Source organism: Filicampus tigris, chromosome 14, assembly GCF_054856515.1.
Source record: "Filicampus tigris isolate MCC_2025a chromosome 14, RoL_Ftig_1.0, whole genome shotgun sequence".
NCBI lineage: Eukaryota > Metazoa > Chordata > Actinopteri > Syngnathiformes > Syngnathidae > Filicampus > Filicampus tigris.
Genome location: NC_141230.1, coordinates 16,588,479 through 16,608,911, shown reverse-complemented (window position 1 = coordinate 16,608,911; position 20,433 = coordinate 16,588,479). Strand labels below are relative to the sequence as shown.

Sequence of the window (20,433 nt, the reverse complement as noted above, 5' to 3'; positions counted from 1 at the left end):
AATTATTGGACTCGAGCATGAAGAGATTGTGTCACCACCACTACTGCGCTCGGATAAAATGCTCTTTTTTTTTTTTTGCCTCCACACGTGTTGCTGTTAATGTGCGCTGAGTGGTTGTGTGTGTTCTGTGTGTGTGAGTCTTTGTTTTCCCACAGCCTGAGAGGTTGAGGGTCAGCGAGGCGAGCCAGCCTGCTATTGTTTAAAGGAAATTGCATCTCACGCATGACTGTGGGATGATTATTTGGGATGATGGGATGTCAGGGAGACAGCTCTCCATATACACTCTCTCTCTCTCTTGCTCTCTCCACACACACACACACGCGCACACACACATCTACTCGGAGGCATATGGGAAATAGGACATGGCAGGAGGGTGTGTGATGTAAACAATATGTGAACTGCATCAAAATAGCTCCAACAGTCACCTAGTTTTTATGACAACCAGTGGCTGGCTCCAAAATCCGACTTGTCTCATTTTGTAAATCGAGGCTGGCATTAGCAACACTGGATATGATCAGTGTTTGTTTGTGTGTGGTAAAAAAACCAAAAACAAAACCAAGTGGCCTTTGGTTTGCAAGAGGCATGGGCATACTAGTCAGTTGATTAATTAGAAATGAATGAATGAACTGAATTGAAAAATTATTGTTAATTAATGGCATGCACTACTTGGCTGCAACCAGCGGAGGTGCTGTTGATTCAACTTTAACTAGTTTGAGGTCAAATATAGGAAGTTGAGCTGTGCAGGATTCTGCTCAGGACAACACCGGCATTAAGTTAAGCAGCTAAATCCAGCCCTTTTTAGCCATGTCAGGGGGAGGCCATTTTGTCATTTCTGTCAACTGAAACTGTCAACAACTACTCAGGGCTCAGGTAATGACCAATCACGAGTCAGCTTCAGAAAACAGGTGAGCCGTGATTGGTCGTTACCTGAGCACTGAGCAGTTGTGATGTCATTTTCAGTCGACACAAGTGACAAAATGGCCGCCCCCAGAGATGGCTAAAAACTAGTGGATTAACCCTTATTCCACAAATGCAATATTTATCAGAATGCCTTGTTTCAACTAGTGGGCTTGCATAGAACACATTCTTGTAAAAAATGTTTGGGTTGACTTTAAAATAGTTCAGAACATTCAGCGAGGGATTCAGTGAGAGATTCTCACATGCCTTTATACATTTTGAAAATGTTGCTATTAACCTTTTTAAGTTTCCAGTTGACCAAGGACATTTTGTCAATCGTTACTTCCCCTATTGATAGTATTGATCACAGTTTTTTTGCAATAACCCATCAAATCGGAGCAAATCAGAGACTCATCATATATATGTGGACATTTCTTTGTTTAAATATACCACAGAGGTTGTGGCAGAGGAGGTGAGAATTTTTGAATTGTTTGTAACTTTTTTTCTTTTCTTTTGTGGCCGTTCCTCACAGGGACAAAGTCAGACCCTCAAGGGAAGGACTCACAGCTCAGACTCTAACGAGACAGCACAAGAGACCTCCACAGGGATCGCTACAATTTACAGTCTGAAGAAGCACAAACGGGGCAGAGCGTGACTGCGTCCTTTATTGCAACAGGTGGGATAAATGTATTTTTCTGGTGGGGATGACTCTTCTGTATCTAGTGTTGCCGTTTGTCGGGTGGCAAGTCAGATCTAGCAGTGGTACTGGAGGAAAGAAAGTACTGTATGCCCATGCTTTTGAGAGCCTGGACTGAACTCTTTCTCCTTTTCAATGCAGTACTCTCACTGGCAACAACATTAAGTATACCTGCACCCTTAAAGGAGCGCCAATATGACAACTGCGGCAATACTTGCCTTTAGAAAGATATTAACACTGGTCAATAAATTTTTACGACATTTTTTTTAAATCAGGGATGCAAGTAAACTATTCTAGATGACTTTTTTGCGCTGATCCCAAATCTGCCCTCGTTTTTTTTCTCCAGCATATCAGGTTTTCATAATAGCAATAACAATAATAATAATAATAATATATTTAGTAATATTAATGAATCAAGGGTAGGTTCAACGACAGGTCGATTTTTTTTTGTTGAAATGTCATAGTTATAAATTACATCCCATGGTAAAATCCATATTGCCCGAATTTCAATAGGTCAAACTAAAAGCGTCAAGTTAAAAATGTTCTTTACACTAATATCTTTTATGTGACACCACTAGTCTAAACACGGTAATCTGATTAATTTTGCATTTGTGGAATATGAATTAAGCAGCAAAATACACCCGTTTTTAGCTATTTTAGGGGGCATTTTACCACTTGCTGTCAGCTGAAAATGGGATCACAGTTGCTCAGGGCTTTGCTAAAGACCAATTTTAGCATTGTAATAATCTACAGTACCGGTATATACATTACATCTATTTTTACACACACATAACAACACGTTTGAATGTTTTATTTATCTGACCATCTGTATTGGATCACGTTGGTTTATGCAGTTGTTCCTAATGTTGTGACCAGTTGTTGTACATACCTAGTAGCATTCAGTATTCAGGACATGAATTCAGATGAGTTTGAAATCCGAAGACATTAATGTAAATAATGTGCATGTTTCTATTTGGAAGAAAGTCACATTGCATGTAGTCGCTTCTTGAAACAAGCTCGCCTGTAGCTGTTTTACATGTGTCAGTAGATGCATTCATGAATGAATGTGGTGTGTGCGTGCATGTGTGCGTGTTGTCGTGTGAATTCATCAACTAAATCCCAGCACAGTTTTCCTCACTTTGTCTTTGGGGAGTGGAAGACTTTTCATTAGTAGATGTAGAATAAGGAGCAGTGGGAGGGATAGTTGCTGGCACCAATTAAGTCTGTCATTAACTTACACACACGCAATCTCTCTCTCACACACACACGGACGGGCACTACTGTTTCTGTTTTAAACCTGTTGTTAGTGCATAACAAATTAGCCAAGTTTTGTTTTCCTCTCTGTCTTTTTTCCCATCTCTGACTTCAGGCTTGCATGAACACACAAAGCCTTCAAGGTGCTGCGTGCACGCTCTGCTTCCTTGGCATCCAGCCCTTCACCGCCCCCTCCGTTTAACCTGGTCATCCAGTCACACAAACACACACAACAGACCAACGTGTTGGGCTCAAAAAGGGAAATAAAACAGGACACAAAGCATTCAAGAATGTGATTCACCTTCACACGATTCACGGCATAATCAATCAATCAATGTATATATATATATATTAATTATAGAGTGTCCATATCCTTATTCAAATATTTATTTATACACTTTACTTTAAAACACTTGTGTTAGGTATGTGCCAGGGTTGTATTGGGCAGATTAGTACCGCTCAAGGGCACGTAAAGGGTGGGGCCAACGGGTCGGGGGCCCAAAGCACCCACAGTCTAGCTAGCGGAGTTTTCTCTTTCTTTCGAGCGGGGGTGTCAAACTCATTTTTGTCGCCACATCGTAGTTCTGATTTCACTCAGAGGGCCGTTAGGATTGTCAACACGTGTAAATGTATGATCGCCTTATACACAACTAATTGGTCAGTTCAGTTTTGAAGTCAGGATAGTTTTGAAGTCAGAAGCCAATAAATAGTTTGTTCAACCATTTTTCTATGTATTTTACAACAAAGGATTGATAACAAATGCTTGAAATATCGAATATGTTGTGTTAACAGTGAAGACAACATGTCAAGTCAACACATTATTTGTCGTTGCGGGCCACATAACATGATGTCGCGGGCCGGATCTGGCCCCTGGGCCTTGAGTTTGACACCTGTGCTTTAGAGTCATACTGAGGGAAAATTTAGATGGGAAAAAAAGATGTGTGATGCGTAGTGCGAGAGAAAGCACAATTGAGGCTTCTTTGGGTCATTTGTAAACCAAGGTTCCTCCATATGGTAACAAAAAAAACAAAAATGATCCCACACCTCTGTGTCCACATTCATATGATTTATATGTCAAACAAGTATTTTATGAAGTGTCCTCATTGTGAGTCTTTCCAAATCCCTGTGTGATTAATAAGAGTGTTTCCCAATTCAAGGTGGGAAAGCCTCGGAAATAATATTGAAATGAATAACAAAAACTAAGTGTTAATTAGACAGGAAATATATTTGCATGGAAGATGATTAAGATGTCTCATTATAAGACGGCTTAAATTGTTCCCACAGGAAGCCTATGCAGATGATAATGAGAGCGTATGCATCACTGCCTGTTTAAAAGAAACGGTAGAAAAATATAAAGAGATTTGTGTGTGATGTTTAAAAAAAAAAAAAGAAGAGTTCACTCATTACTCTGGCTGTAGAATCGAGTGCTGGATGCATGTTTACCAGTATGGATTGAACTGGCTACCTGGCCAGAGTGATTTATATGTGAAGTGGTGTTTCCCTCCCAGTGCGCTCTAAAATGCTAATAATGTAGCAGTTTAGCCTGAAGGGATTCTATCGTGCTGAGTGTATCGCATGTTAGTCCATTGGGAAGCATGCACTTGGGAATGTAGACTTGAAAGTGAAAAATGAAGGAAGGAGGAAATAAGCGCTCATGTATTTGTCTGTGTGGATGTGTGTGTGTGTGTGTGTGTGCGTGCGTGCGTGCGTGCGTGTGTGTGTGTTGAAGCTCGGACACAGAAGACAAGTGTCACCTCAGCTCCAGTGGCATCCAGCTAAACTGACATAAAGCTCCCGAAGCGGCCCTATCAGAGATGGACTTTACATAACGGCTGAGTCACTCGCAATCTATTTTTATGGCTTTGAGGTGTGCGTGCTTCAGGACAACTATCTTCCAGAGAGCCAATTTGAGTTGAGGGTGATGACATATTTGTGACGTTGGGACATCTAAGACGGCCTCTCCGCCTCTACTGACCAAAGACACGGTTAAGGACAGAATGATCATTTTCTTTTTAACACCACCAAACATCAAAGTGTAAAAGCAAAAGGTATTGTTTGTTGTCTGTTTGAACACAGTTTGCCGGTTTACTTGTTTGTTAATTCGCAGAATTAAAGTGGAAGTCAACACAAACATGTTTTTTTCAAATCTATGTTCTATGCAGGCCCACTAGTTAAACCAATACATTCTGATTGATATTGCGTTTGTGGAATATCAGTTAAGCAGCAAAATCCACCTGTTTTTAGACATCTCTGGGGGTGGCCATTTTGTCATTTCTGTTGACTGAAAATGACATCACAGTTGCTCAGGGCTCAGATAATGGCCACTCATGGCTCAGCTTCAGAAAACAAGTGACAGGTGTCAGCAGTTTCACAGATGGTGTAGTTTCGTGTCTTATGTCTAAAAGCATCACGATTTCCAAGGGGGAAAAAGTAGGAAGAAGGAGAAGAAATAAAAGTAGGAAGAAGAAGAAATTAGATATAGTTATGCCCTTTTTTAATGACATGCCCCTTTATAAATACATTGCAAGATATTTCTCAGATCCTCAGGAGTCTGGAGACAAATTACAAGTTCTTAGTACAAATGAAAAAAATCAGCATCAGCGAGTTGTGCGAGAACGTTTGTCCACTGTGTGTATGAATATAACTATGGCCGACTATTACAAAACTGAGTGATGGTTCTGCTTAAGGTTTTTTTTTCCACTGTGGATGTGGTGACTAGTTTAGTGAGTACTGTAAGGGGATTGCACTGCAGGAAGCTAATGATTCAGTGCGACAACTACACATTTTATTATTAGCTTATTGCTGTTATTCAATATCCCACTCCTGACCGAGCTATCATTGTGGATTAACTACGATCAACTTCTCTTCTCTCAAGTGAGCCTAAGCACTAAAGCGAAAAGGTTTTGTAATTACATTTGAAACATGAATGGTACTTCTATATCACGGCACAATTGTATTTGTTTTGGTCCAAAGATTCTCAAACAAGTATGCAAGGCAAACCAAACAGTATTGTTCAAAAGTCTGAATGACCACCAAGATTAAATTGTTCGAAAAGGAAGACAAAATAACTGAAAAAAAATTGAGTCAAAATATCTCCACTTGTTGCAAAATATGTGAGTTTGTTGGCAGGGTGGACATTTTTAGCTAACATTAGCATTCGAAGAGCACATGGTTGACCTTCACTTAGGAACATGATTAATTTAGCAAGATGAATGTGTTATGTTACTGTTTAACAAATATATTTTGAATTTGTGAACGTTTTTTTTAATCAAGTGACACTTCACCATGACAGAGTGGACAGGCAACTACACACATATGATGAAAATTATGAAACATTAGTGTAAATATTTACACTGCAACTTACCGCTGTTTCAACCTCCATTGAAGAAAGACAAAATGGACATACCTCATCATGACAATATGGACTGTATTTTCAGGGACATGTGGTTCAATATGATCATAAAAATTGAGTATGCATGATCAAAATGACTCATTTAATCAAATGAATTGTGGACATGAATACCATGAAAAAAAATTTAACCACTTTATACACACACTTTAGTTAACAGATCAGTGTGTGGAACCTACTGAAATCTCATATATCCCGTGAAAAAAAAAAAAACATATCACGTGAAGGAGATATAAGAGAATTATAAATGTACTGGTTGGCCACTTACAATAAAACTCCAGATTTCATCATCCTGCTACATTTTCATGATGACTGAGTGATTCTGATGAGAACACCAAGGGCGCTTCATAGTACAAAGTAATATTGACCCATTTACACAGCCAGTGGCAGCCCAAGACTTTTGCAAATATTGAAAGGTCTTTGTGTCACACTAGCGACAACGGACATTTGTTGATCGGAAACAATCAAGTCCACATTTGTGAAGGCTGTCTTAATATTGAACTGTACGACTTCATCAGTGGGCTTTATTCAAAACACACGCATTTCTCCAGCTGTGTATTATACACGGCCAGAATAGTAACTTCCTGCAGCTTCAATAATTCACCTTCAATCTTACATATTTTATGACTTCATTCTTGATTGAACTTGGCTCTATCAAGGTGTATCAATGTTGAGATATTCTGACAGGCATGGGGTGGGAGTGGGGGCGTGTCTATGTGAATAAAAAAAAAAAAAAAAAAGAAGAACGGGATAACCTCTAAAAGCAGAAAGAAATCACACATGCAGAATTCAAATTCACACACACTATTATTTTTGCAGGTTTTTGAGACACACACAAAGCATACAACAACACATTGTTATTTTAACACTACACACACACACAGACCTGTCTCCAAGCTTTCCGGCTCTACTTTTTTTTTCCATCTGTCATTCTGGAGAATGGTAGTGTTAAACTCCTTCCTACGCTGACACACACACACTGTAGTTCTTTTTCTACTCTAATGTTCGTTGCATCAGGAGAGCAACTAAGACAGACCGGGTCAGTGTTAAAAACAGACGGACCGTTGTCACACACCTCCTTGTCCTTGCTGCCTCTTTATGTCATTAGACATGCTAGGACTGGCATAGTCTGAGTTGTCATTTAATGTCTACACAATGTGTGTGTGTGGATGTGTGTCTAAAATAGAGTTGAAAAATACCACGGGTTACTTGTGACTCCACTCATGGATCACAGCAGTCATTTTGTGGTCTGGTCGAAGAGGGCACCCGCCAGAAGAACCGCTGTCCCCTTTCACTAAACAATTGAAGGAGGCTGCACTTGGTCCACTCGTGGATTTTAAAATCTCACAGCGGGGCGCCAAGATTTCAAATATTCAACTTTCACTTTATTTGTGAGCTGCTCTGCTGTTTATTGCCCGCAGGCTGCTTAAAGATGCGAATAGTGATGAGGAGATGCCAGACAGGTGTCAAATCTGCTGGCAGCTTCTATCACTTTGCCATTTTTTTTCATCTGCATGTACAGTATGTCATATCTGGGAGACTTACAGGAGGACGAAAAGATCTGAAAAGACATCTGAAATGGTCTCGCAATTTGTAAAGCATGTGTTATAGAAGCAGCATGTCCTTGACGTGTCCTTCGCAGCCTCCACTTTGGAATTTATGCAAATGTACAAACTATCTGGATTTGAGGGCTCTCTGGTGCGAGATTGTGAGAATGCCAATCACATCCCCACCCCCACATTTAATAGCTTTATGGGTCATGTGACAGCGCACATGCCGGCACAGGGGTTCAATGTGGCTGTAATATTGAGACGTCCTCCGTTAAGCGTGGGCAATTGATGCATTTGGCTGTAGGAAAGAACATCAGTAAGTAGGATTGGTTGACTAGATGGAAACAAGCCTTCCTGAAGTGAAGGGGAACTGATTGCGTGAAAAGATGGAATATTCATGATATGAACTTGGAGACACATTGTAAGAAAATATTCCAAAGAAGAAGAGCCAAATAGAGATAATCCAGTTAGGTGGGATGTAAACTGCCAATGTGGAATCTCCTCTGCAGACCAAGATGAACTGAGCATGAACTAATGCTGCAGCCAAATAGGGGGGAGGCGAGTGTGTGTGTGTGGGGGGGGGGGGGCAATATTGTCAAAGCGAGGTAAACATTGCTGGTTCCTGACCTTAAGAGACTCGCGTGCTTCCTATACCGCAATGTCACTGGCGGTCATTGCACGACCTGAGCCCACCTTGACGTGCATCCTGATGGCACCTCTTCCACTATTCAGCACTGACGGGGAGTCTGCACCCTGTCTAATTATTGATTAGGTGGTTCGTGTTGCGCTCAAGTTGGAAAACGGGTAATTTAGAGGGTGGGGGGCAAAGGTGCTTTACGCACAGCGCGCACACATATTGACGCGTAACTTAAAAGCAAGAAAGGTACAATTGCAAAAAAAGAAAGAAAGAAAGCACTCACAGGGTGACCCCGGTCTCCTCCATTTGCGAAACCCCCTCCTCCTTATTCTTCTCTTGTTTTGCTTTGAAATAATGGAATCCTCAGATGCCGTGGTCGCAGTCCACGTCCCTGCAAATGTACCAGAGGATCACGTAGAGGATGAGGAGTATGGCGAAGATGAAGAGTGCGACTAGGATGGCCTTGGTCACCGGAGAGATGAGCGACTGCATGTCAGGAGCAGAAGCCGGGGCAGGAGCTGCGTGGCTCTCCCGCGTCCCTTCCGTCCTCAGTCTGCTGTCTCTCCCACACTCCTCCTCCTGCTCCTCCTCCTCCTCTCCTCCTCTCCGGTGGCAACTGTTGAGGACGGAGCCCCGGGCTACACGCACGCACACGCGCGACGCAGGAGATCCACTCAACGAGTCAAGCGTGGTAGGGGCTTCCCCTCACTAAAGTCGTGGTGAGTGAGTGATGGGTGGGTGGGCTGTCTGCCCCCGCTTCCACTCTCACGTCGGTGGGCAGAGACGAGATGAGACGTGGAGCGCCGTGACAGCTCAAAATCACACCCCGGGAGAGAGGCTGCCTGTGAGCACCAGATGGGGGCTTGGATAAAAAAGATAAGTTACTTCTTCTCCTCCTGTGCGCGCCAAGCTGCTGCAAGAGGCTGCAAACAGGTTGATTAAGATTCCTCATGGCGCGTGTGTGCGCCATAATCATAAGCACGCACACTGCCACAGCATTGGGTGCGCCTGCATCGTTCAGGGATGTCAAAAAGCAGACATTCATCCACTCAGTATGCTAACATTTGCAGTGAGAGGCACGTTTATTGTTGAGGTTGTAGTTACGTTGAACTGCAAACTGCATTGCACCACACTTGGTAACATTTTAGTTATTTATTTGTCAGAAAGTCAAACTACCAGACCCATACTCCACCCCCCCTCCCCCACACACACAAACACGCGCACACAATTAATAGCTTAATAGCGCAGCACAAGTGATACCACGCCGAGGGGTTGTTTGCAGTGATGCAGTGCAGTTCTTCAACAATGGACACTACAAAACAGTAATAAACATAAACACCTATCTATCTATCTATCTATCTATCTATCTATCTATCTATCTATCTATCTATCTATCTATCTATCTATCTATCTATCTATCTATCTATCTATCTATCTATCTATCTATCTATCAGCTCAATGAATACAATCAAAAAAGAAAATATAATGAAAGGTAACTACAAACATATACACAACAGGTTGCAAATATAAAACCAGAAAAATTACAATACTAGATTAGTGATTCTCAAGGTGTGGTAGAAATACCACTAGCGGTACACTCTCTGGTGGTACATGAAAGAATCACTGAATTAAATACAATTAAAAACATTTAACATGCGATACAATTACACATAGGGGAATGAAGATCATAGCTATGCACACAGCCTGTAAACTTTTTTTTTTAAATCCAGTACCGATATATTTTTAAGCAAAGTTCAGTTGATTTAACTTGTAAGCACAGTGCAACACATTTGTATTCAATCTCTTAAAAATATAATTTTAGCAGTAACACATCTGAATCATTTTTGATGAACACTTAGACCTGCTACATTACTGTATATTATTATTGTGGTAGTACTTGGAGAAATACGTATTTTTATGAGTTAGTGCTTGGTGTAAAAAGTTTGAGAATCCCTGCTCTAAATCACAAAACACAAACACAAGTAAAACGGATATTCATGTAGCTGTAACATACATAGACATCCCAGGCATGGTTCTGAATTACATGGCACAAACTCATTGTTATTGTTCTGTTTTTCTGTCCAAACGTATAAGTGCCTAACATGATCTGCGAATTAGAAGTAAAAGTGTCGAATTGAAAAGCTACAGCAGTCATTCGGATCACGTTGTTCAGCACACTACCACATACTAGCCACCCGGTGGCGACAAATCCGTATTTTCAGGTTTCCGTGAAACGTGAGATATTTGATTATTCCGCACACTGAGTACACTGTAGTCTTGGCAAGGCAATCATGACAGCTAAGCGGGCTTAAAGGGCGAGTTGCAGGTAAGAAGAGGGTTTGAATATCATTTGATGTGCCAACCGAGACTTGCGATATTGCGTGAGCTTTGGCGAGCTAGTTAGTTATCGAGTTTTTTTTGACCGAGTACTGTATATGGGGCCTATTGAGCGAGGTGAGCTAGGAAACGCAAGGTGCTACTAGCTCTCCAGTGACGCGCACCTCTTGACAGATTTGGTGAAAAATACGAGTGGATTTTGTTCGTCGTGTGTTACAAATACGCTCATTATACTGAACAATTGTTGCATGTGAAGAGATACGACGAAAGTGCATTTGGGCATAAAACTAGCTGCAACTTGCTAGCAGCTAGCCATCTCCCTTTAAGCAGGCCCGGCCACCAGCGTCAACATTCGTACGTGTTTTCCGGGCACACCCGTCAAAATAAAATTAACGTAGTGATGTGCTTGACAGAAACACGGACATTGATTTTACATTTAAATATTATGGTCTTTATTTTCAAAAGTTTGTGTCATATAAAATTAAATAATTTCAAATAACTAAAATTGGCTTTCATCTTAAATCGTGAACAAAACTTTAATTTTGAAAGTTCACTCAGTGTTTCCGCAGCTGTGTTCTAAATTTTAGGTGATTGACAAGCATAGCTAACTAGCCATCAAGCCAACCAGTTCAGCCTAACCCACTTTACATTATCAACACTCAGAAGCTGGAAACACATGCAAATAAGTAGCTGCCGTGTTTTCATCTGCCATTCGATTACCTGGCTCAACCTTAACTCGCTGCAAACGTCTAGGAAGAATCCCTATGAGCTAATTTAGCAAACGCGAACGCTTTTATATTGATGGATTGCAAGTTACGCTCGTTTTAGAAACGTCAAAACAAGCGGAACTTTTAAATTACTCAGTGTCTGACCAACTTGTGCTGTCAGCGCTTCTGGAAACATGTAATTACGCACTTACGGAATACTCAAATGTTTTATTTAAATCTAAACAGTATGTTTGCATGAGTTATGTAATATTGTGGCGTCGCATTTTGTAGTTTTGATGGATGGCACAAAATAAACATTTCAATGATACTAAGTAGAGCTAGTTATGGTATTCTGACTCGGATAACACTCAAATCGTTGACCTGTTACACAAGTTTCAACTGGTTTGAGGATTAACTCTCTTGGCAGAAACATTTAAGATGACTTAGGTTGCTGAGTTCATAACGTCTGCCTCGCAGTTTTGAGGTTCTGAGTTTGAATCACTGCACCGACCTTCCTGTATGGCGTTTGCACGTTTGCTTTCACCCAAACTTGGCTGGGATAGGCTACGGCTCACCAGTGACCCTAAAGACGACAAGGTCTCTAGAAAATGCATGGATTCATCAGCACCGTAATCTGCAGTACAAATATTAGACTTTTATTGCAACACACGGTTACCTCATGTCTCTTGTTCTCACAGAGTCAGTAGCTACTCTATGTAAGATGAACACTGAGGACAAGTTGGAGGGCATGCTGTTTAAGTGCAGCAGTGGAGGGATAGACAGCGGAGGGAGAGTCGGGCTGGTGATGACGCTGGGGGAACGATCTCTGGCAGACCACCCGTTGCTGGCAGAAGATGACGACGATGAGGACGAAGATGAGAACTTGACCGTGAGCTCGCTGGTGACTCACGACCTGGTACCCCCCGAGCAGCTGATGATGCAGGAGATGTCCAAGAACAGTGGAGGAGGTGATGAAGAGGGAGGAGAGGTGGGGGTGCACTTCCCCCTGAAGCTCACCCATAAATTGCCATGCTTGCCTGTGAGTTCATGCCATTGAAGTGTTGGGAAATGTCACTGATATACAGCACTGTGCAAAACTTGTTGGTAACTGTTATATTTGTTGTATGTAGTGATACTACTATAAAAACGTTTGCTTTAACTGTAAACAAAAGTGGGAAAAATGTTTTTTCCATATTTTAAATGCTACTTACTGGTTAAAAAAAAAAGACTTGCGTACAATACTGTTAGTAAGCACTTGTCGGAGTCCTCTTATGTCAAACACGTTTTTTTGAAAATTGAATTATGTTGACGGTACAATAGAGATGGACAAAGACTTGACTTCATGCATAGTTTTTTAACTGCCTTACAAATTCATTTTATTCAATTTTAGAGGCGATCGACTAGATGCCACATTAGGCTAAATGAGTCACTACATTATATATATGTTCTGGTTTAGACTGAAACCATTTCAGGTTATTTACTGAGCTGATATAGAACACCAACGAGCAACTTGTGATCAAATAAGGGGACTGCAAATATTCACAGGCTTCCATCGTGAATGTTATCTTATCAGCAAGTTCACAGTCAATACACACAATATGAACACAAGATATTTTTCTCCCAGTCTGGGATTAAAAAAAAACAAACTCTGTTAGCACTAATTGAAGTTTTTTTTTCATCAAATTTATGTCCTTAAGAAAAGTAGTTGCAGGCTCTTGAAAGACTATTTATGTGAATCAGCAGCCTTGATAGAGTAACATCAGTCTTCCTTTTCATGTAGTCTGATGTCTTGAATTCATAACGCCGAGAAAGAGAGAATACTTAGTCCTCGAGGTTTGTTCAAAACCAGCTCTGGTATTGTTAAGGCATATTTTTCACGATATCTAACAGGAAAAGCCAAAGGTAATAGTGGGGAAACAACATGTGGCGTTAATTTGTTGGCACTGACTGAAATGAGGTCTGGTGAGGTGCACTAACGGCTCACATGATATGCAGGCATCACACATTTTAATCCCAAAAATTTCCCACAAAAACTAGGAACATTTGGAGGACCACTGTGTGATTCACTTGGTCTGAATGAGCCACTTTCACTCTTCGTTGAAACTCCCTCATGCGCTCAGGTGCATGTGTAGATCTTGAAAATAGTGATCTTGTTGTCTACTGCTAGTCAAGTGCTGATATGTCTGATAGAGGAGTGAAAACGACATTTCATGAATGGCTAGAGCAGCTATTTTATACTTATTGTATAAACTGCATGGACACAAGCTTGTATGTATCATCCTATCAAAAGAAACTTCTGTCAAACAAACCATTTGGTAATTTCTGTTATGGTTTGTTGGATTCGAAGCACTTTAAATTCACATACTAGGACAGCACCGAGTCATTAAGTTCTCTGTAAATGTAAAATGAAGAACAATATGAAGATAGACACTTTTAAAGTAATATGCAATCTGTTTATAAAAGGGTTGTGAAACTTACAAGTCCTCCAGCTGCAGTGCTGTCCTATCAGCCGTTCCCAGTATCTAAAAATATTCACATTTATCCCCATGTGACTCCATCTTGTAAATTTCATTACAGAAGTCAGGAGAATGCGTGTGTACTGCGCATAAGTTAAGCAAAAATATTTGCAATGTTAACCGCAGCTCCTGCGGGGCCTTGAATGAACCATGAGAACTTATAAGGCACCTTCATGATTGGTTAATTTTCATCACATTTGTTTTGGGTCATGACTTTGCTGAATGCCCTCTCTGTCTCTGCTCCTGCTGTTACAGCTGAGCATTAAGCAAGAATTAAAACTGACTGAGCACCCACTCCAGATGAAGAAGGACAAAAAAGCAGTCAAGGACCTGATCGTGTGTTCCAAGAAGAAGAAAAGGAAACAGCGTTCACCAGCAAAGGTAACAATGATGCAGAAAAGTGATTAGCCAAGTACTCGTTGATATGTTAGAAGCCATTTCTCCCAAGTTTGCAACATATACTGATGTATTTTATGCTCTGTTTTGCGGTTATAGATTCTAAGCATTAATGAAGACGGTTCATTTGGCATACAAAGCCCCAAGTGCCATGTTTGTATTCACTGTAATGCAGCATTCAGAACCAACTACCATCTACAGAGGCATGTCTTCATTCACACAGGTGGGTACAAAAAAAAAAAAAAAAGAATTATAACTAGTGAACAATATAAGGTTTTATATGAAGTCTTGCCATGTTTTTTTTTTTTTCCTCAAACCATAGGTGAGAAACCATTTCAGTGCAGCCAGTGTGACATGCGCTTCATTCAGAAATATCTTCTCCAGAGACATGAGAAAATCCACACCGGTAAGTGTTCCGACCCAAAGATCTTTCGTTGACGTTTTGGACCTAAGTGGCCGATGACGTGTATTTTTATACTTAGGTGAGAAGCCTTTCCGCTGCGATGAGTGCGGTATGAAGTTCATCCAGAAGTATCACATGGAGAGACACAAACGGACACACAGTGGGGAGAAGCCCTACCAATGCGACTACTGTCACCAGGTTCCTTTTGCGGCTGCTTTTATGTGGTGGCGTCATGCATGTTGAGGATTTGGTGCATTCGGGGTTATGGATCAGATCACTATGTCCTCAAATAGTGGGCGGTCCTCAAATAGTGGGCTCCACTCTAATAGATGCCTTTAACAGGCCACGTTTACTTGGACAAGATTTCTTTAATCAGATCAGAGTCCAGATTAAAATTCTGATTGGATGCACTGTTTTCATGGACACTAAAAATATTGATTCCATTAGGACTTGCGTGTTCCTGCATCACATTTTCGATCAGAGTAAATTCGTTTGACATGCGCAGATTGACCAAATATACCGGAATTAGTCGTAGAAGAAAAAGCCGTAGCGACTTCTGTGTCAACAAAACATCGCTCCGTCCATATCTACATTAAACGTTAGTGTTCTTTCACGTATTTTTCCCATTTGCGCTGTTACATCGAGTTGACACTTCCTAATGAAGCTGCAAATGTGCCAGTTTAGTTTTGAACCCGTCCTGTCTTTCACAGAAACGCATATACTGACGTCACAGACATTCGTGATAAAGACGGTCTGTTCTAAAAGTGTTTTCATGAGCGCCGATCGGATTATCAATCGACATAAACAGTCCCCCTGATTCGAAATAAGATCTTGATTGGAATGGGCTTGTTCGGGTCAGAATATTCCGAGTGGGGTGTGTACATGAAGCATTTTTATTCCGATCGATCGGGCTTTTAACCCGAATAAATGTGTCCATGTAAACGTAGCCATAGTCTCTTGGTCTGTTATTACCTTTTCTCTGGCCATATTTCCACAAGGTGGTTCAGTTTGGTAAACCCTATTTTGGGTAGTGTTTTCATTGCTGGCGCGGGTCCCCACAGTACACAGTCCAAGTTTAAAAGGGCTTATGTGTCTTTGTGTTTCCCAACCTTGAGTAAAAGATATCATGGGACACCACCGAACAAAAATGCCACAAGAAGTATGAAAACTGAACTAATGATGACCTTGTCTCAATTTACTCACAAATTGAATGACTCAATGTGAAATCTGGCACTGTTTAATTAATTGAACCCAGAGCCGATATATACTCACAGGAAGTAAGTTTTTTTGCCATTAGGTTGATAATAATAATGAATGTCTCGCCTGAAGACTGAAAGCCTCCCTTCAAAATGAACCCTGCCACTGTTTGAAGACGTATCCATTTTATGTTTGAAGTTGAATCATCCGTTTGTTTCTGATAGCTACGGTGCTTTTCTGTTTTATCATCCGCAGTGCTTCTCCAGAACTGACCGTGTTTTAAAGCACAGAAGAATGTGCCATGAAAACCGAGAGAGAAAGAGCAACAATGCTGCCAATAAAAGTGGAGCGCTGCATGAAGCAGATGCCTTAAGCCCCTTTCTCACCAAAGAGTGCGCATTGCCCAAGAAGAAGCGACAGAAGTGCGCAGACAAATCCGACAGTTCTTGCTCGTCCACTAGCGGCCAAGCAGAGGAGCTCACTGCCACTGTAAAAGAAACTGAAGTGAAAGAGGAAGAGAGACTCAATAAAAGTGAAGCACTGCCTCTTTTTGCGGTGTCCTCCAAAGTCAAACACGAGTATGTGATGGGAGAATACTCTGTGGAGCTTCCAGAAGAAACCACCAGCCAACACCGAGATGAAGACTTGTCCCCAGAGGAGGCGGCGACCCCTAAACTAGTCCTGAAGAAGGTGTCCAAGAGGCGATTCAAACTGTCCGGCGAACAAGCTCCTTGCTTGGCCACTCTGTCCTCGTTTGAGGAAAACAACAAAGTCACACATTACACCTTTGAAATCGTGGACAAGCAAAGCCTTTTAGACGAAGTGAGCAACACGGAATCGGTGGAAACGCCAACAAAGCCCGCGGCCAGCAGCACAAACTACGACGACGCCATGCAGTTCCTCAAGAAGAAACGCTACCTTCAAGCGGCTGTGGCCAACAACAGTCGCGATTACAGCCTGAACACGAGCAGCATCCCCTCCCAGCCGACCGCCACCCAAACGGTGGTCTCGGCCGTCATCGACGAAACGGTCCCGGCCGCCATTCTGGAACCTCAGCCTATCAACGCAGAGATTAAGGCGATTCATGACAGGAACGTGTTGCCAGATGAAGTTCTTCAGACCCTGTTGGACCACTACTCCAACAAAGCTAACGGCCAATCAGAAATCTCCTTCAGTGTGGCCGACGCAGAGGTGACCTCAAGCATATCCATTAATTCCTCAGATGTTTCCGACAGCAGCCCCGCGGAGAGCCTCGGCGCCGCCAGCGCTCAGACTCAGCCGTCAACTGAGAAGGCCAGTCTCCTGCAAGAATATTCCAAATTTCTCCAGCAAGCGTTGGAGAGGACCAGTCAGAACGACAGCTACCTGACGAGCCAGAGCCTCAGCTTGGTGACGGAAAACCCAACCTTAGCGGGGCAGCCGCTGTTCTCCACCGAGAAACAGTTTCCGTCCCCTAGTAGGTTCAAATCCGGGACCAGCTCCCCGTTGAGATCCACCATCGAGAAACCTCACTTTGGACTACTGGTGGGGGACTCTCAGCACTCTTTTTCATTTTCAGGTGATGAAGCAACTCCCCCTTCGACGGTGTCCCCCTCTGACGGGGACTTCCTGGAACAGGTATCACCTCCCAAAAAGACGGACTCCTCCCAAGCGATACTGCAGACGTTTCAGATTAGCACCTTTGATCCCAACTTCAAGTCTCATTTCCAGACCTCGAGATCTGGTTCCTCGTCACAGTTTACAGGTGCCAATGGACAAGTAAGCCTACGGGGGCACAGCACAGACTTCTCCGAGTATCCTTTAGTTAGAGTCACTGAGACCAGGTCTCAATTGAACTCGTCGCCAGATGTTTCATCAAGTGAAACCTTTGGTTGAAGAAAAGCGTGGTGCGATTCCTACATTAATAATTTCTGCAGCACTTTATCCCATCTCACTTGCTTTGCCAAAGCACATCTCATTGCATTTAGATACTTTCTTTAGCCATTTTGGTAAAAAAAAAACAACAACAACCAACGACAACAAAAAACATTGTTTTTAAAACATTTTAATGTTGTAGTTGAGCTCTTATTATAGTGGTAAATAATTTAAACACATTTGGCAGTTCCCCTTTAAAAAATTTGCATTGAGAGATTAGGTGATCAAAGCTTAATATAAGAGAGTAAACATTTATGCCATATTGGTATACATATTTATGTTTTTGTCACTTTTGCTTGCACTCACTTAAAACGGTCTTGGATTTTTTTTTGTTTGTTTTTTTTGCTGTTAGCTACCTCCCCTAGTTGATCATTGATGAAACAGTGACAATATAAAAAAAGTTCAATCTTTTTTTTTTTTTTTTTTTTTTTTTTTTTAAATCCAGCTGTACAACTGCTCACTAGTTGCCTCCCGAGATAACACCACTGCTATAATATTGTGTAAATGATTCTTTATTTTGCCTCTTTACCTTTGCCCTGAAATGCATGCGTCATGGTGTGCCCTGAGTAGAAAACATTTGACAGGATTGAACACATCCAATCTGAAATCTTGTTGCATTTTTTAATTGCCAAGTTGGATTTCACAATCTGCCCATCCGTACATTTCTTTTATGTCATTGCCAACAAGGCTGTTTGAAAATGAAAAGAATACATAAGTCCCTCACTCCCACCAGAATGAGATATCATGTGGTTGCCCACACTTCCTAAACGTAATTTGTAGTGAAATGACTTAAAAGGATTGTGCTTGACGTCTGCGCAATTTGCACATATTTCACTACAAAAAGAATGTAGTACTTTGTATCACAGTGTCAAAAATCCTGCAATTAAGAACATGTTTTTGCGATCCATCATGAAATATTTGAAATGGAGACGATTCTTGTGTTTGGGGAATCAAACAACCATGTGATGGATAGCCCTTATGTCGAGATTATACATTGGAACTAGGCGAAGTATATATGCTGCGTATATACACAAGTAAAGAATAACGTTTTAACATACGGAAGTCTATTTAGACCAGACTTTGCTGAAACCATAAGATTTTAAATCAAATGGATGACTGACTTCCTCTAAATCATTGAAGGGTTGCAAAGTGATGCTTAAGGTGCTATTGTGTTAAACACTGACCTTGTATGACATCATATTAAGTTCCATTGACAATCAGGGACAGACGGCACCAAACAATAATCATCAAATATTGTATTTTTCCGTTAACATTCCCTTTTATATGTGTATATCCTGTAAATACATTATTAGTCTTTTGTTCTGATCAGTACCCTTTTCGCTGTGTAGCTAGAGAAGATGGCTTGTGCAAGACTATTGTTTCTTTCTATTTTTTTTTTTTTTTTGCAACATTGGTTAGATTTGACAATAAATCAGTTTGAGATTTGTATATAAAGGGTGTAATCAGTGATATCAGAGGAAGTCTTTTCTGTACAGTGTGTTGATGACAGGTTAAGGTGAATTTCGATTGTTATTCTTGTAATTTAATGCAGTGGGGATTGGACATCTTGATGGCTTTTACTCGACACTCTCCCCCATAAAAGACATGGCACTAAAATCTGCTGGCTGTTGTTAATGGCCTTTGTAAGTGACTTTTAAGCACAATGGAGATGAGTAATTCTTGTACTTACTAAAAATAATAACTTGAATTGTTTATGGACAATTTTAAATTCTCCCAAGCAATTATAATTGTGGTTGTTTGAGTTTCACGAATTAAAAGAGCAGCACTATGTGTTTCCCCCCCCTTTTTTGGCCACAAGTGTCCTTGTATAAGATAGTGAAAACTACCAGTTCTGTATAAAAACATCTGGATTATGTCTTTTTAAATGGAAAAAAAAAATAAAAATATATATATATATACTATTTTTGAACCATGAAATTTAAGGCACTAATATGTATGGTATAGCATATGCACTCACGATACACTCGGATGTCTCTGTAAAAGTGAAATGTGTCATCTTATTTCAATGTGAATCTCAGTCTGACATCTCACAATTTAGGCTTCACTGTGGGAACTAGTGAATCAAAAAGGTTTATTTGCATGGTCACAAAGTTGTTGGATCAAGTGAACTTGTTTGACGGATGGCGTGAAGCTTTAATTGTAGCGAATTATTTTCAGTCAAGTTACCCCATTCTGGTAGGATTTTACAATAGGCCTATATGATGATTTGTAAACAATCAGATTAAGTTGTTCTCTTGATTGTTGTGTCATGTCCATATGAATAAAATGTTTCCCAAAAAAAAAAAAATTGCAATTTGAGGCTTTGATTTTCAGTTTTAGTTTTGTTTGCTAGTGTCTGCTGAAATCTATCCTTACACTAAATTAGATGAATTTTATACAAGTGTCCGTACAGACATACTGTATTTTTTCCATTGCTTTTTAATTTTTTTTTTTTTTTCGAAAAAAAAAAAGATAAGGACACTGACACGTAGGTGCCTCTTTTCAGCTGTGATCATTGG

The 20,433-nt window shown here is 40.9% G+C and overlaps 2 protein-coding genes across 7 annotated transcripts in view; one reads left to right on the top strand and one right to left on the bottom strand.

Annotated features, from left to right (window-relative positions):
* The window catches only part of LOC147136555 (polyprenol dehydrogenase), a 33,752-nt gene extending 24,529 nt beyond the window's left edge, over positions 1-9,223 (bottom strand). Inside the window, exon 1 of the mRNA XM_086050856.1 lies at positions 8,728-9,223. The gene's annotated coding sequence lies outside the window, so the exon portion shown is untranslated. The remainder of the gene's footprint in view (positions 1-8,727) is intronic.
* Positions 1-19,705, top strand: part of znf148 (zinc finger protein 148) — a 65,716-nt gene extending 46,011 nt beyond the window's left edge. For 2 of the 6 annotated variants that reach the window (XM_086050850.1, XM_086050849.1), the window contains exons 2-9: positions 1,430-1,573; positions 8,812-10,770; positions 12,187-12,527; positions 14,260-14,385; positions 14,500-14,623; positions 14,723-14,806; positions 14,883-15,001; positions 16,256-19,705. In XM_086050850.1, coding sequence (XP_085906976.1) covers positions 12,210-12,527; positions 14,260-14,385; positions 14,500-14,623; positions 14,723-14,806; positions 14,883-15,001; positions 16,256-17,875 — 2,391 coding nt within the window. In that variant the 5' untranslated portion in view covers positions 1,430-1,573; positions 8,812-10,770; positions 12,187-12,209 and the 3' untranslated portion in view covers positions 17,876-19,705. The other 4 variants (XM_086050853.1, XM_086050851.1, XM_086050852.1 and 1 more) reach the window with 4 other exon arrangements.
* The last annotated feature ends 728 nt before the right edge of the window (positions 19,706-20,433 follow it).